The sequence below is a fragment of the Anarhichas minor genome, unplaced genomic scaffold, assembly GCF_050575085.1.
Source record: "Anarhichas minor isolate MPS153535 unplaced genomic scaffold, ASM5057508v1 ptg000012l, whole genome shotgun sequence".
Classification (NCBI taxonomy): Eukaryota; Metazoa; Chordata; class Actinopteri; order Perciformes; family Anarhichadidae; genus Anarhichas; species Anarhichas minor.
Genome location: NW_027466458.1, coordinates 6,747,994 through 6,765,201, shown reverse-complemented (window position 1 = coordinate 6,765,201; position 17,208 = coordinate 6,747,994). Strand labels below are relative to the sequence as shown.

Here is a 17,208-nt window from a genome sequence, read left to right as displayed (position 1 = left end):
TACATTTTCGGCTATAAGATTATATTTCTTGTCCTACACATCCTAATCAGGAATGCAACATAAATCGCTGTTAACACTTATATTGCCTGAGGCTCAGCGGCGCAGGGTTTACTTCTAGAACTCGATACTTCTTTTTCTTTCCTCCTCTGTTTGATTAAAGCTAATAAAGTGAGAAGAATTATCTGTGTGCCGTCAGCACCAAGCACAACAGTTCAGGGACTGCGGGGAGTTCCTCAGCCTTCGCAGACGGCGAACAAGTCGCACTGCTCTCAATATGGTGGTCTAATATGACGGATATTAGTCCCTGCAGGACGCTCTCGGTGGCTCGGCTCCCAAAAGCCCCGGGGCTGTTGCTCAACTTTAACCAATTTTATTAAAAAATAGTGACAAGCGAAAACTCTGACTGCAGAGTTGTTCTGTTATCATGTTGTCGATTTAGAGACGCGAGGCCTGAAATGAAACCGCTGGTTGTCCGTCTGATTCCCAGCAGAGGGTCAGGAGAGGACAGAGACACACGAGGGGAAGTAGATGCGATTGAATGCAGCCGCAATAAACAAATGGTCACGCTCGTGATCCTAACACGCGAGACAAGGTCAGGACCTCTCGCGAACGCACTCACTGTCCAGAAGTCCAGAAGAAAGGACCTCTGGGAAAAAGAGGATGGAAACTAACAGGGCCGTTACATCAACGAGAGCAGGAGTTTCATCTTTAGGGGAGTTAAAACTGATGTACCACCTAACAGCCAAACAGATGTGGCGACGCTGCATTTAAACCGAATGAGAAGTACCTGACTGCATCGTGCCCTTTATGCATCCTAAATGATCTACTCCCGTGTGAGCTGTGAAACACCAAGCATTCATTAACAGCATTGTAGAATCAATCATGCAAGCCTTTGATCCGAGCCAGCGACCTTTGCCCTTTAAATGTCACACTTTGATCCATCTTTTCTTTTTTTCTTCTCCTCTCTCTCTTTTTCTTCTGGTATCTCTGCACGAGAGGCCAGTCCGTTCTTCACGCTGTGTGGAAAAGTGAGAGTAACATCTGTGCCGACTTTAAAAAGGGGCTCTGTTGTTGACACGGGTCATCCGTCAGAAATCAGCAGCAAGACAAATAAAACTGACTGGCGGAGGAAGAGAAGTAGTAGCATTAGTGATGCGGTGCCATGGCTACAACTTCATGCCCAGATGTTTGTTCCGCCAACAAAGATCGTTTTCTCTTAATCTCCAAACTAAACAACAAACAGTAAAAAGCACTTTGTTGTCAGACAATAAGGTCAGAATAAAAGAGATTACATGTTGATCCGTCTGTTCTAGTATTTTCTTTGCTCTCCATCCTCTCAGCCATCACAGAGGGCGACCTCCCATGAGCCTTTGCACACAGGGCCCCAGGGCCCCGGGGCACCTCTGTCCCCGCTTCTCTCTGCCCCAGTCACGCCACGGCAGCGGCTGCACTCACCGACCAAAATAAAACAACAACAACAACAACAACAACGACCAGAAAAAGTCAGTGGCTGGCAACAGCAGCAGCAGCGGGGCTGTCGTTAACAGCAACCATCACCACGGCAGTTACTTACCGGGACACGCGCAGCCGCCCACGGACATCTTCTCACATGTCTGGTGTGAATCCGATCAGAATGATGGTGGTGGTTTGGTTATCCACGCTCTCTTCCTCTCTCTTCTCCTCTCTCCTCTTTCTCACCAGTCACTGCTGCCGCCACTGAGGCTGCTCACATGAGCGTCTGTTATCCCCACTGTTCACACACACACACAGACACACACACACAGACACAGACACACACACACACCACCAGGGAGCAAAGAGAGGGAGGGAGGGAAGGAGGAGAGAGTGACGACGAGGGAGGAAAAGAGAGAAAGAAGAGGTTAAAAAAAAGAGCACAAAGGATCGGATTCTGTCAGTTGTAGCTGTACACTGTGAATCACACCGTGCACGTGTGTTTTATGTGTGTGTGTGTGTGTGTGCGCGCTATAGAGTGAGAGAGATTCTGTTCCTGCCTCTGCTCTGCCCTCACCCTCATCAGCCCCGCAAATTACAGCTCAGGTGGGAGGAGAGGGGGAGGAAGAGAGGAAGAGAGAGGGAGGGAACAAGAGGCTGAGTGCTCGAGAGAAAGAGAGAGAGGGAGAGAGAGAGAGAGAGAGAGAGAGAGAGAATGTGTTCTAGAGCGTGGCAGAGAGAGAGAGAAAGAGAAAGAGAGAGAGAGAGAAAGAGGACTGTCAAAGTGACCTGAGAGGCAGATTTGAGAGAATAACAACCATGTGATGTGGGTCCTTTTTTTCTCCTTTAAATATGAAGAGGCTGTTTTTCACCACTGCTGCTACAATGACATACACGCACACTCCAAGACACACACACACACACACACACACACACAGCCACATATGTGTGCACTTTTGTGTGTGTATGTTCATATATGTGTGTGTGTGTGTGTGTGTGTGTGTGTGTGTGTGTGTGTGTGTGTGTGTGTGTGTGTGTGTGTGTGCTGCAGCCGTCTGAGTGACTTGTTACCATCCAGCGAAGGTCTTCTACATGGCAGGGAGGGCAGGAGGGGAGGGAAAAGGGGGAGGAAAAGGGAGGAGGGGGCGATTGACGTGCCTCGGCTCTCTCTCTCTCTCCCGTCTCCCTTTCTCGCCCATTCACTCTCTCGCTCCGTTAGTCTTTCTGTCTGCAGTATGCCACATAGTGTTGCTCTCTTGCTTCACTCATCTTCCTGTCTACTGGGCCATTTATCTCTCCTGCCCTCCTCCCTTCTCCCTAGCTCCTTCCTTCCTCCCTCGGCATCTCTCTCCTCCCTTATTACTCTTTCTTCCGCTCTACCTTTCCCTCCCACTGTCTCCATCCTGCTCTAATCTGTCTTCCATCACTATGTCATTTCTCTGTCAGATGCACAAGTTTGTGTGTGTGTGTGTGTGTGTGTGTGTGTGTGTGTGTAAGAATGAGAGTTGCCAGCTGACTGACGTGCTGCTTCACAGCCCTGAACATGAACACGAGTTCATTTTGTGTCCATCCCACATACATCGTCCTGCTGCTGTAAATACTCACTAGAACTTACTGTAACACCAAATGTGTATTAATACTACTTCATTACCTTTGTACAAGCCTTGTAAAGAAAGAAGTCGAGCATTACATGCATTATAAAGAAACAAAGGTTGAATATCCTGTAAACAATTTGATTTGGCTGCAAAATATTTACCCAAATGATAGATGGAAAGATTTTTAAGACCACCTGTTTCTAAAGCTTTTAAAAGCAAATTGGCCTTCTGTGTGTAATCCCTAGACATTTAAATAGTGCTCTTATCAGTTAACTATTTGTGACAGTCACGTGAGTGTGCGCCAAGTTACAAAAATTCAGAGGTGCATGACCAAGCGGCGCGACCATGATATCAACCTTTATCCTTTAAACCGGTGGTTCCCAATCTGGGGGACGGGAGCCCCGAAAGTGATCACAAGATAAAGCTGAGGAGTCATGAGATGATTGGAGTAATAGTTCGACATTTCTGGGAATACTATATTGTTATTTAGTAAGTTTAAGGGGTGCTGGTAGCTGGATTTTGTTACCTTTGCACAGAGGCTCACACATTCCTCCTTTTCCCAGGTCTTCATGCTAAGCTAGGCTAACGAGCTGCCGGTTGTGGCTTCATAATTAATGTACATAAATAAGTAAAGATGTTTCAAATAAAACACGAAGTAGACATCGCTCATTTTAAGGGTGCAGACACAAGTCAAAAGGTTCGGTGACCTCTGCTCCAAATACACACACACAGCAGCCATTTTGACAAGTCGTTGCCGGGTAAACAGGTGTAATTAATAACGGTGATTATGGCCCTGCTCTGGAGGGTCCCGTGGGTGAGTCATGGCTCTGGTCATTATGCATGCTGGCTCAATGAAATCACTGTGACGCACTAAATAGAATGAAACAATCATGAATTTGATCAATTACACCTGTGTTCATCCTGCTGCGACGTGTTGAGGTGGTTGCTGTGCCGATGTGTACAAACACTGCTCATTCAGAGGTTTCCAAATCTTCAGTACGCACACCTCGAGAGACTACATGTGTGTGCATTACAGTACACATAGGTGAGACAGGAAGCTAAATGTGGGATTTTAGACATTCTGTGTCGTTTCCCTCCAAAAATGACATCACAGAGTTCCGTTAAATTGAGTCCTCTCTTCACAGGAGGAACACAAGTCTGCATAGATCGCCTCCTCCACATATTTCTATTTCCTTTTTTTAAAAGACACTTGCTCTTTGTCTCCCTCCCTCTCTTCCTAACCCTCTGTCTCATTAGGCAGCAGTGAGGAGGAGTGAGGAGGAGAGCGTTGAGCCAATCAGAGAGGGGAAGAAAGAGCAGAGGAAGGAGGGAGACGGAGAGAGGGGAGAGAGAGAGACAGAGAGGTTGCAGGAGGAAGAGGGCAGAGATGAAGAGAGAGAGAGGAAAAGAGAGGGCGATGGATGGATGGATGGAGGGAGGGAGGGAGGGAGGGAGGGAGAAAGAGAGAATAAATAGCTCTGGCGCACTCGTCCCCCATTACCCCGGGAGGGCACTGTCGCCATGGCAATGTGGCAGAAAAAGCATAGCACCAGCATGATGAGCTTCTACACACACACACACACACACACACACACAAATTTACAAATGACAACTGTGATTCACACATGTATCTGCCCACATCAACAGTTTCATAGAGACAGTTTGACGAGTTCATATTTTTTAAGCGGATGTGTGCAAAAAAACACACCGTCTTACACCTCACCATAATTATTTATACACACACGCACGCACGCACACACACACACCAACAGTTTGCCAGTCAGCAGACAGTCAAAGCCCACATAAGACAGATAAATAACTGAGACATGGAGGCCACGGTATGAAAGACAGACAGAACAAACAAGAAGGTGAAGAAACGGCACCAGAGAAGAAACGGACAAACGGAGAACAAGGAAAGCAATTTCTGGAGCAAATCAAAAATCACAGATTCCTGCTGTGACTCATATTCCCCCCAAAGTGTTTCCTCTGTTATTTCTTTTTACTTTCCTTGATTCATGTACATATTTATTACCGTCATTAAACCTGAATTGACAGCTTGTGTTCTTGCTTTACTTGGTGGCGGTGAAACAAGTTGTAAACTTTGACATATTATCAACTTATAAAGTTTTTAGGGGTAACACGGTAGGAATGGTTGCTTCGTTACTCTTCCAGCAAACCAGGAGCAGCATTATTTATATTGAAAGTACAATATTCACTGAATTACGAGTCCTGCTATAGCGAGGGCATGACCCGTCGTACTTTGCCTCTGATTGGCTCCTGGCAGGTTCACATCAGTGTGTCCACAGCTGCAGAGACAAAGTTCAGTTCCCAGGCCATTACTGTTGAAGGATCTGTACGATGCCAACAAACGAACCGTGCCCGCTACAAACAACAGGCTTGTTTCAATAATGAACCTCCAGTAATGTATGATCCAGCCAATTAGGGACGAGTGGGAAAGCACTACAGAAAGATGTCGCCCCGCAGAGTAAAACAAATCACCTGAAGTCAGTAGACTGAAGTTTAAAATGATTTTAGCGTCGCTCTCGTGCCTTTGTTGCGGCACACTTCTCTTGAAAAGTTGTTTGGATGGCAAAATGTGGTGGTTAATTAGCTTGATAAATCTTGTGCGCATCCAGCCTGAGGGGCAAAGCAGAGAATGAAAGAGGCTGTTCTGAGACAGCCAGCTCTCTGTAAACTCTTACGTAAGGGAGAATCTGCATCCTGTTTCTCTCAGCTACATTATTGATGCAGGCTTCTGTTACCACGCCGAGTGTGTTTGTGTGCGTACGTGCCCGTGAACGTGTACACCTGTAAGTCTCTACCTCTCGCCGAATGCTCTCTCACCTTTGATGCTCTGTAGAAAGGGTGGTCTCCTCCAGCTGATGTGGATTTCTCCCCCTCTCTGCATGCTCTCTTGTTCTTTCTTCGCCTCCTTTCTTTCCCCCCACTTGTATTAATGTAAGTCCTCTTCCTCCACCTCCTCCTCTTCTTTCTCTCGCAGGCCTTTATTTCTCACTAACAGATGTTCTCGGCACCATGTGGGAGGACATTCCTCTTCTCTGCTCTGAAAGCTTGAAAAAAAGAAAGAAAGAAGACTTACATCAAGAAAGGAAAAATCAAAAGAGTATGATGGCAACACAACTCCCTAACCTGCCTCTGTGTCCTGCTCCCCCCTTCAGAGAAGGTGTCAAGTTAAAGATCAGAGTGCTTTTTCCTTTTTATAACGCAGCGTTACACAATATCTGAAAGGTCATAGGAGTGCATACACACACACACACACACACACACACGCAAAACATTGCATGACTGAGCAGCAAAGACGACTGCAAGTCAAATAGAAAAATGCTCACACACTCACATAGCAGCAGGTGTGAGGGAGGCAGAGAGAGGAAGCCAAACACATGACTCCTTAGACCTCATGGGTTCTTTAAAATTTCAAACATGCCAAAAGAGCACCGTGGGAGTCCTCCTGCAGGTCAAGAGCGAGGAAGGGATGAGAGGCGGAGGGGAGAGGGGGGAGTGATAGAGAGAGAGAGAGAAGTGAGAGACATGAAAGAACAAAGTCTGGCACTCTGAAGAGCTGAAGGGAATTAGGACAAATGTCTGTTTATGAGTGAATTTTACATTTCCAACTAAAAACAGTGGCCCGAGTGGGAAAACAAGGTGCCCGTGGAATGAGAGTGGGTTAAATATATGTATGCGTGGGGCCATGTACCGACATGGTGGCTGGGCGCTGGATGCTGCAGTAAGGTGACCCACTTACACACAACTCCCCTCTCCTGAACGAACACACACACACACACACACACACACACACACACACACACACACACACACACACACACACACACACACACACACACACACACACACACACACACACACACACACACACACACACACACACGCTCCTGAACACACTCGCACCTCACCCGCTGGAGGATGCTTTGGCCCCATTTCAGACAGTAATGTGCTTCAAGAGATGTGGGAGATGAGGTGGTGTGTGCGTGCGTGCGTGCGTGTGTGTGTGTGGCGGGGGTGGAGAGAGGTGTAGTACAGAAGAAGATGTGGGCTTAAGGGATAAAAAAAAAAAAAAAAAAAAAAGGAAACCAGATAGAGGTCACTGAGCAGATGTACTGTAGGTAAGACGTACAGTACACTCCAGGTGGCCCTGTGCATCACACTAAATGAAGAGGGAATATGCTGTACCTTGTTAAAGTGTGTGTCTGTGAACATATTTCCCTCCAAACTAATCTAGTCCAGCCGATGACTCTGTGTACCGCCATGACATTCAGCAGAAAGGTCAACTCCTCGCCGGTATGCAGGAGATAACGGGCCAGACGCATCCACAGTCCCCCACAGACAAACAGTGAGATGATACAAGATAACGCCACACAAATCAAGAGCCGATGAACCTGAATTCATTATGCTTTCATTTCACACAGATATGAATATCTGGTCGGCCTCCAGTGCAGATAGGCGGCTCGCTTTGGAGCGATCGGCTCACTGGGAATTAACTCATTCACAACTTTAGAGGGCTAATAGAAAAGCAGAAGTTAAAGGGAGATGTTTAATGTCGCCATCTAGTGGAGAAACTAAATCACGACAGATGTACAGACATTGAGGAAGCTTCAGCACAAGGGAGGGATTTCTACTCCAAATATACTAAAGTATGTCATCAGTCAGTACCTCTGAATTTCTATAGAAGTGTAGCGTTTTTAAATACCTTACTTCACTTTATCTTTACAGTTACATGCTGCTATATTAGTGTTCAGAATGTTAAATACAGCTGTGATCTGATATGTGAAGACGTGACAACAATAACTTCCTGTCTTCTGGTGGGATTCATGGGAGGAATGAGGCGATCCAGAGCACAGAGTTTTTAAGCTTTACTCGTGGTACTAAGACTCGGGATCTCTCAATGGAGTTCAGCACCGGCCTAAAACTGAGACCAAAACACATTTTTGTTTTATTTCATTCATTACTGACAGTTAGCTTGCAGGGCCAATGCAAGAAACACTGGCTCCACTCAATCTCTTCCCACTGGGCATTGCGGATCTACTTGCAACAACACATGACATGCAGCGACCCAACCAGAGCCTGAAGCTTCATGCAACAGAAATGGCTCCATCAGGTGGCAGAACACTCGCATCAATTTGACCAGTTTGTTCTGTAATTCTGGCTCAATGGAAGTGTACTGAACCGCTTTAAAAGGACAAGATAGACATTCTCAGAGTTAGATGAGAATGTCCTGTCTGTCCAATTAATGTAAAGCTAGAGCAGCCAGTTAGCTTAGCATAAAGACTAGAAACAGGTGGAAATAGCTAGCCGTGCCTCACGTGTTAATTATTGAGTTTTAATTGCTGGTGGCACATTTTGGACAGAGCCAGGCTCGCGGGGACTAGAGGGGATATCCATCTGGGATTTTATTGTGTATATATTTGATGAAGCTTTAACTGCTACTGCTCTGCCTCACGGGGTTCAGGTGTGGCTGGAGATGTGCTGTGAGGTGACAAACTTGATGTCAGTTGGTTAAGCTGGACTGGTTTGACCGGATTCATGAAAAAAAAAACATGTTAAATGATTAACTGTGTAGTGAAACAACTTCAGCATCACTGCACATTTGGAAACAGTGTGGTGTGATGGCTACTACAGCAGGAGAAGAAAGGAAAACACCTGCTGCTGTACTGAACATGTAAATGCAATCAACAATCCAAAGACCATCATATGATTTGTCAGTGGAGCATGAGCTGCTGCTGCTGCTGCTGTGGGTCTTAATCAATGCAAACCACAGGTGAAAATACTGCTTTACACAGCTGTGTTTATTATTCGGACATTTGGAATAATTATTCATTATGTCAGCTAGCACAGAGTGGAGCAGTGCAGGATGAAGTGGAAACCAAATGCATGGCCGCTGCAAGACAGTAAGTGATGTGAACACAAGCGATTAACACATTCAAAGGTTTTAAATCATAATGATCTAGTGTGCAGCACAAACACATTTTATTATTAGTGCAAAGACTTAAAGCTGGACCTCTGTGGGTGCCATTTCAAGTGAAACAGGGTAGTAACACTGTCGTTAGTCTCTGACAGCGAACCACGTCACAGTGGAGGGTGTGTGTACACACACACACACACACACACACACACACACACACACACACACACACACACATCAATCAGCAAAGTCAACACATAAACATTGCAATGGCTAAACATGCAGATAATCTCTATTTGTTCTGGTGACGAGGCAAGCGACAGGAAGCAGACGCACTCTTTGCTTTACGACACACCACTCCAAGGACTGATTCCAGTGATGCCACATATTAATACGTCTACTATACTATGATACTCATGTTGAATGCCTTTACACGATGTTTTCAACAACGATAAGGAGGAACACAATGAAACACTTTGTGTTCTTTCCAATTTCAAGATAACTCCCAGTTACACTTAGTGCTCTCTCTGCCATACAAGGAGGTAAACTGATCCAAACTGATGATTAACTCCAGAGCTTTATTTCACATGGTTTTCCCTAAATTTGCTGAAATTGTGCACATTTAATAGATACAAATAATATGACTGCAGCTTTTCAACACTTCATCTACTGCATCAGTGCAGTTGACCATTAATATGATTGGTAAATTACAGTTATATAAATCCTGTGATACCGTATTTGGGTTATTGCTGTATTGTCATTTGGACGCAAGGTGTCACTTTTGAGCAATATTAAAAAAAAAATCATCTAATTAAAATGTGAAAGCCCTGCATTAAAAGTCTAGCAGTAATGCTGATTTGTATGACTTAATTGACGCTGATAATGTGATACTGAAGCAGCTCAAAGACACAAATTAAATGCATCAACTGTCAGAGATATGAACAACCGTTTCCTTGATTAGACTATTTAATCAAAATGAACAAATAATCAAACACCAGAACAGCGTTGATCCACTGAGTCTTTGCAGCGAACAACAATCTGTAGCGATGTTTCAAGAGAAACTAATTAGCCACGAGAAACATGTGGCTGACCTTGGATCGCATATCTACTCATCTCCTAACTCTCAGTAATGCAATTGGTGGCGTCAATCTGATCCCAGGTCGGTGCTTTTCGCGCGCTTCTAGTCTGTGACCACGTGTCTCCCTCCGGCCTGCCAGCGGACCATGTGGAGCAGCAAGATGGCGGCGCGGTGGAGGGGGAAAGACGGGGATTTAAATGCCGGCAACAGCGACTTTCTGGCCAGCAACACTCCCAATGAGGTACCGGTTTGCTAATATTAGCTGCCTGACATGAAAAATAGCTGCACGCGAGCGGTTTCCCACGTTTTAATAGGCGGTGTTTCGCCGGCGCGCGAGGGCCACATGCGCGCATCGCGACACGTGGCTGGAACAGGCTTGTAGTAGTACTACCGAGGTAGCGACCGGGGAGTTGGCCGAGCTGGTCGATTAATCTGCCGTTTGGCCCGTGCAGCTACGGAAACCTATCGGCGACACGTTACTTAACGTAGTTACCTATTCGCACGTGTTTGACACAAACTTCACCGTCAATGATTAACATGTGAAAGCTGCCGGAGAGACCGGTTCACTTCCTCTGTAGTACACGATGTTCTCTTAAGGCTGCAGCCTCAGCACAGCGCTGCTCACGGCACTGTCCCCTTTCGTTGTTCTGTCTTCAACTATACTCTAAAATGTGCCGTCCTCGTTTTGCAGTCGCACGTTTAATTTAGTTTCCAGGCAGGCACAGATGTAAACTGCTTTGCTGTCACACAAAAGCGTTGAAATGCCTTCTTACCACAGTACAGGGCCTGAGAGCAGTTGTTTCAACTTCCTAGTGCTGGTGGTGACCCGCCTCTCGGGCTCCCTGTCTCCTCAATCTGTCTCCTGCATACTAGCACACTTCTGTCCTGATTAAACTTTGGTAGGGAAAGGCGTTGCTCTTTGACAGCGTCCATGTCCATGAATTAAGCCACAGAGGTAGTGACCACATGTACAGATATGGCTGCTGTTTTCAGTTCTATAGAGCTGAAACTATACTTGATTATTAAGGCTTTAGATCTAGAAACTATATCATTCACTGCTCTCAGATGTTGGTTTTCATCGCCTTTAATAAATTACTCATGATAGTAAACCAAATATCTTTGGTTTTGGACTGTTTTGGACGTAAATATGTAATCTTTGACTTTCAGTAGTTGCGATCTGATAATTTATGAACCAAATGATTTATCGAATTATCAAGGAATTAATTTACATAGAAATGTCTCATCAATGCACTTATTTATCTTATTACTTTATAAATATAGAGCATTTAGCACCAGCTCTGCCTCACTGGTTTTTTTTCACTTCTGTATTTGAAGAATTGTCTGATTTGGCAGCGCTTCCTGTTTATGCTGCGAAAGTTCATTTTGAGCTCAGTGCGTCCTGTTCCTCAGCTTCTGGTCGCACCCAGAGGTAGGAGCATCCTGTGAGATCGCAGGAGGAAGGAGTGGACCAGATCAGTGGGCATTCAAATTTAAAATTCAATAATATTTGTGTGTTTTTGTCCCTGCAGCTGGTCCTGAGCAGAGTGGGAGGCGTGGAGATGGACAGCCAGTCCTGCATCGATCACTCGATCCTGGCCATTTTTGAAGACTCCGCCGTCTCGTCAGAGGTCAGAGTTAAAGCCCATCTTCACAGCGCATCAGTCGTTCAACAGATGCCCTCTTCACTTCTGTCGTTTGTTGGTAAAATATGAATTCCGCATGTAGACGAATAAACCTGGATCCTCGTGCTTCCTTTCAGTACAAGAGTGGAGCGGAGGAAGAGAGCGAGAGTCTGCTGTCGGCCCTGACCGAGATGCTGGACAGCGTGGAGGACGACGACGGGACTCTGTCTCCCTTTGACACCCTGCCAGACACCAAGCTCCTCAGGGACACCTCAGTGGTGGGTGCACACACATGAAACGAGCTCTCAACTAAACTTCCAGTCAATTGTATTGAGCGTCATGGTCGTGCTGTTCGAATCCCCATCAACTGAGCGCCTCATGATCGTCTCATGAGTTTGCCTGTTTAATCAGGATTTAGATGGTGGATGAAGTTGAGCAACACAACTGGATAAACAGCACTGACCACAATAGTGATGTATCTGTACAATATTTGTTTAAATATACGATGTCCCATTATTAACATGTCGGCTGTTTTTATTTCTCTCTTCTCTTTAGGAACCATCGCTTGCTGACAGACTGAGACCGAGATCCAAATCACCAAATGTAACCTTCTCAATGAAGATTGATGGAGAAAACGAAGACGAGAGCAAACTGGAGAGAACCGGTCCTCCATCGCTGTTCAAGCGACAAAGTCAAACGTTGTTTCACTCCACAAATAGGAGAGCGGAGGCTGAAGTCGAGGTTTTCACCTCGACTTCTCTCGTCAACCTGGTGAGGCTCATGCACCCCTACTGCCTGAAGCTGCGCGTGGAAGAGGAGGAGGAGGGGGATAGACTGAGGAAGAACCACACAGTGTTCTCTCAGGAAGAGGTGTGGAAGTATGAGAGACCCAGCGAAGAGAGCGATGAAGAGATAAATGTTGTGTCTGATGATGAGGTAACGGGGAAAGACACAAAGGAGGAAGAAGATGGAGCTGAAAAGAGAGCTAATGACATCCTCTTGAAGAGCGTGCTGCTGAATGGAAACTCGTGCAGAACTCCTCCATCCAGAGAGAGAAGAAGCGTGACCTTTGGCCCCTTTCAAGTGGCTTCATTTGAATCGACAGAAAAGGGATCGAACGAGAGAAATGTAACAACTGGGCACACGAGTGAAACTGCATCAGTTCCACTGAACAGCATCAAAGCACTTGAAAGTCCGCCTGGTTCAGCACTTGAACCCCAAACACTGTCCTCAGAAATGAGCAGCAACAAGGTGGCAGTTCTGTCTGTTAAAGGTGAGACGAAGGCCAAATCGCTCAGCCTCCAGCAGTACAGACAGCTGTGCCAGCAGAGACGGCCTCTGGTGGAGAAGCTGGGAAACTACACTACCATGTGGCCCTGTGTTTCTGAGCCCCCCGAGGGGCTGACCCCCATCTTCTGTCTGCAGAGACAAAACAGCTGTGGGCCAAAGGCAGCACACAGTTATCCCGACGGTAGGAGAAGTGGTGCTGATCAGCTCCGAATATCTCAAACTCCAGGTCACAGGACCCATTGCGTCTCCGCTCCGCCCACGCCTCACCCCTCAGAGCCCAAACCATCCACTCATCTACGGCGCAGCGGATTGAAGCGCTCGCGGACCGAATCCAAAATCACCTCATCTGCCGGACTGCAGCCAGACGTCACAGCTAACCCGACTGTTACTGTGCCTGAAAGCAAAAAAAGTCCAGTAAAGAAACAAACACTGCTCAGTAGTGATCCCCCAAATCCTGTCTTCCTCCCCCTACCGGTTAGCCAAACAGCATCACCAACCGCTGACCCCTCCTCATCAAAGTCCAAAGGGGAGTTCCTCAACAGAGACTCCTACCCTGACAGCACCAGACACTTTCCAGAAATCCAAAATGAACCCTCAGGCACATCTCTTCAAAGACAGCCATCCTCCTCAGGGCCGAAGCCCGAGGTGTTGTTAGTAAACCAGGGCTGCACCGCCCTGTTCCAGGAAATTAAAAACAGGCTTACCGAGATAGCTTCAGGCGTCTCCTCCGGACCCCCAGCGCTGGGCCCAACGGCAACACAAACCAAATCTGCCTCAGAGTGCAAGAAACTGCAGCCTCAAAGAAGCGGTTCGATCCCGACTGAAGAAGAAGCCAAGCTGGAACCAAAGACTCCTCGGCCACCAGGTCCAGATACAGGGAGGCAAATAACGTGTCCTTCCCTCCCTGCTCCTGTAGACGCCCCCATACCAGTAGAGGGGGCAGCAACAGCGGACTCAGGTAAACTGTTGAGACATGTTTGTTTATGTGACTTACGATACATTGAGTTCACTAAGAACTGAGAAATATAAACGGCATCTACAAAATGTCTGTTTGTTCTTCTGCTCCAGGGATTGAAGCACCCGATGTGACCAGCCTGCTGGAACAGTTTGAGGAAACACAAGGTGAGTAATCAGATTACTGACACCGCTGTATTGTCGGATGCTGATGTGCGATCCTCGGGTGACCTCTTGTTGTTCTTCCTCCTCCAGCTAAAGGGGAGCGGGTGTGTGAGAACGAGCCGGAGCCCGAACTCGCTCCGTCACAGTCGGACCTACAAACAGACGGACGCCTGGACTTGGACAGAACTACGCCTGTAGTAACGCAGAGAGCCTCTGTGGAAACACTTGAACCTTTAGGCACTTCAGAATCACCGGGGAACCCAGAAACCCTCGGGAGTTCACCACCTCTTCAAAGTGTCCCAGAGCCCCTCGGCACTGAGATCATCCTCGGCACTCAACAAGATCTGCCAGCAAGACGCAGAAACCCTCCATCCAAGGCCATCCAGATAATCGACCCCCGTCCTCTACCGTCCAGGAAGACCAACACGAGCCTCCCCGCTGCTCACGTCTCTCCTCACACGTATGCATCCGTGTCCTCCGATCACGATTACTGCGGGACCGCCGACCGCTCGCTCACGAGTGCTCCTCAGCGCAGCAGAGCCTCTAAACCCAAGGATGCGTCTCCAACCTCTGATGAATTGCAGGTGACGACCCACGACTCGAGTGCTGCTGCTGAATGCAAAAAGCCGACCTCCACCGGCGAGGTCAGCGCCGCCGTCGGAGCCGTCGATAACTCTGCAGTGACGCAGCGTCTCTCTGAGCAGCCCGGGACGAGCCCGTCCACAGACATCGTTCTTTCGGACGGTGCTTCCACAGAGCCAGACTGCGTTTGTGCAGCTGAAGACGAGACGCCGTCATGCACGCTCCCCACGCCTCCACCCAGCCCTCCTGCCAGAGGCAGGGAGAAAGGAAGATATCGGAGAAGATCTCCTCGTTCGGACTCCAGCTCCAGCTCTCCTTCCTCGTCGTCCTCCTCCAGCTCTGCATCTCCCTCTCCAAAAAGACAAAAGTAATCCTCTTCTGCTGTGTTCAGCATTCGTCTTCGTTTGTCCTCTTTGTGCTTCTCTCCTGATTCTTAATTTGTCCGTCTTACAGGCACCGCCACAAGCGTTCAGAGAGCAGTTCCTGTTCGTCGTCGTCATCCCCCTCTCGCTCCCCACGTCGGCGCTACAGATGGTCTTACTCCAGATCGAGGTCGAGCAGGTCCAGATCCAGATCTTGGTCCCAGTCTAGGTCCACATCCAGATCCCGATCGCCATCCCCGCGGGTTTGCCGTAGACAGTGGACAGATGTTTACAGGTCAGTTCTAGTTTTCCATTCAGACATTTAAAGGGAAATTAAAATATACAACGGTGTTCCTTTTTAATGTCAGTTTGCGTCTCATGTCTTTCGGGCTTCACTGAGTTCATGAGTGTAATCTCGGTTTCCGTCTTCCTCTCCTACAGCAGCAGAGAGTCCAGGAAGCTCAGGAGAGAGCACGAGATCAGGATCCAGAAACTTAAAGCCATCGTGAGTGAAAGATGACCGACATGCGTTTGTGTTGTTTTGGTTACGTAATGAGTGGTGAGTAATTCTGATAATCCTCTCGCACAGGACGAGCGCAGGGTGGTGTACGTCGGCCGCATCCGCAGGTCAATGACGCACGACGAGCTGAGGGAGCGCTTCTCTCAGTTCGGAGACGTAGAGTGCGTGTCGCTTCACTTTAGAGACAGAAGGTGAGAGTATACAATTGAAGTAGATGTTTTTACAGCCTTTACGGTGTTTTTTTGTACTATCCGTCTGTATCTGTTGGTGTCAAAACACTGCACCTTTGGCTCCCATAGTGACCACTACGGATTTGTCACATTCTACAACATGGACGATGCTTTTGCAGCCATCGATAACGGCGGGAAACTCCGGAAGCCGGACGAGCTGCCGTTTGACATCTGCTTTGGTGGAAGAAGACAGTTCTGTAATTCACACTACGCTGACCTAGGTGAGACTCAAAGTAACTCTTAACTCTGTGTTTTTTATTGCAAGCTGCACCATTAAAACTATGACATAATGTTCCTTGTAGAATGTGAATTCATTGATTCAAATTTTAAACACATTTCCAGAAAAGCGACACAAGAAAAATGTGTATTTTTTACATGTTTTTAAATGTCCATCTCTCCCTCAGACGCAAACAGAGATGCAGAGCCGGCTCCTGCCAAGACCAGGCCCGAGGACCTCGACTTTGATTCGCTGCTGAAACAGGCCCAGAGAGGAATAAAGAGGTAGCAGAGCCGTTTGAGAGCACAACAACAACGACGCAATGTAATGCAGCAAAGATGAAAACGGGTTTTGTTCATGAACCTCAGAGCTTTATGCTCGTACTCATGTAGCAAACTTTTGTATGGAAGTCTGTTCTTTTTAATTGTTTTGACTCTTAATACGCATGCAGTTTCTGATGTGCACAGTTAATATGAACAAATATGTAGCACTGTTTATTTCATAACATGTTATCAGTGGAACCCACGAAAGATTTGTGTTTCATTCCACAACACTTATATATATTATGTTTTGAATATTTGTGTATATATATATATATATATTAAAAAAAGAAATGCTCTTAATTGTGTTTCCTGATTGACTGACTGGTTAAATCCAAAGAACGATTCCAGTGAGCCAGCATGCACAGAGCCATCAGAGCGCTTTTACTGTAAATGTTATTTGTTTGACTCGTCTAAACCGTTTGTCATGTTTCAGTTTCAATTTTTGTTAGATTATGTTTTCACTTCTCTGCTCTTAAACTAGACATTTCTCATTGCGGGCAGAATACATTTTCAAACGGGTGTAACTAATAACATAAATTATACTCCAATTAAGTAACACTTCCAGAGCCCCATTATGTCCCACTGGCTTTCTAGCTCTAAATGAAACGGCATTGTTCGTGTTATCAGGTACATCTGCATCTTTCTCTGCATACTTCCTTTCCTGGCTTCAGCTTCAGATGTTCAAAGTATATTCACGATTAGGAGCCACTCGATCCTTTAATTGTGATTTTACAAATTAAAAACAGTGATAGCAGTGATCTTTGGGGGAGTGTAAGGTTCAAGAAATGGCAATGACTGAAGTCCCACTCAAAAAATGTGTTTTGCGCTTTTTATTTTTTTTAAAACTTCACTCGAATGTGTTAGCTTCACTGTGCAGAAT

General features: G+C 46.6%; 1 protein-coding gene and 1 long non-coding RNA gene across 3 annotated transcripts; one reads left to right on the top strand and one right to left on the bottom strand.

Moving 5' to 3' along the window:
- Positions 1-1,552: 1,552 nt before the first annotated feature.
- On the bottom strand, positions 1,553-10,883 carry LOC142948481 (uncharacterized). Its single transcript, XR_012953517.1, has 3 exons — positions 10,837-10,883; positions 5,892-6,118; positions 1,553-1,750 (listed from the first exon to the last, which is right to left on the bottom strand). It is a non-coding gene; the product is annotated as an uncharacterized LOC142948481 (long non-coding RNA).
- On the top strand, positions 10,183-16,628 carry LOC142948480 (uncharacterized). Of its 2 annotated transcripts, none has more exons than XM_076090542.1 (11): positions 10,183-10,304; positions 11,593-11,691; positions 11,823-11,963; positions 12,241-13,933; positions 14,044-14,097; positions 14,185-15,043; positions 15,130-15,333; positions 15,483-15,543; positions 15,628-15,749; positions 15,858-16,009; positions 16,193-16,628. In XM_076090542.1, the coding sequence occupies exons 1-11, from the start codon at positions 10,209-10,211 to the stop codon at positions 16,291-16,293; spliced, it is 3,582 nt and encodes a 1,193-aa protein (XP_075946657.1). In that variant the 5' UTR covers positions 10,183-10,208; the 3' UTR covers positions 16,294-16,628. The 2 variants fall into 2 exon arrangements, with proteins under 2 accessions (XP_075946657.1, XP_075946656.1); XM_076090541.1 differs by having other exon boundaries at positions 15,480-15,543.
- Positions 16,629-17,208: the final 580 nt, after the last annotated feature.

Bases quoted from the DNA above. Each gene is read 5' to 3' on its own strand.
- LOC142948480 (XM_076090541.1), top strand. From the start codon at position 10,209: ATGTGGAGCAGCAAGATGGCGGCGCGGTGGAGGGGGAAAGACGGGGAT. The intron at 15,750-15,857 runs GTGAGAGTATAC...TGGCTCCCATAG, and splicing joins CTTCACTTTAGAGACAGAAG to TGACCACTACGGATTTGTCA. The intron at 16,010-16,192 runs GTGAGACTCAAA...TCTCTCCCTCAG, and splicing joins TTCACACTACGCTGACCTAG to ACGCAAACAGAGATGCAGAG.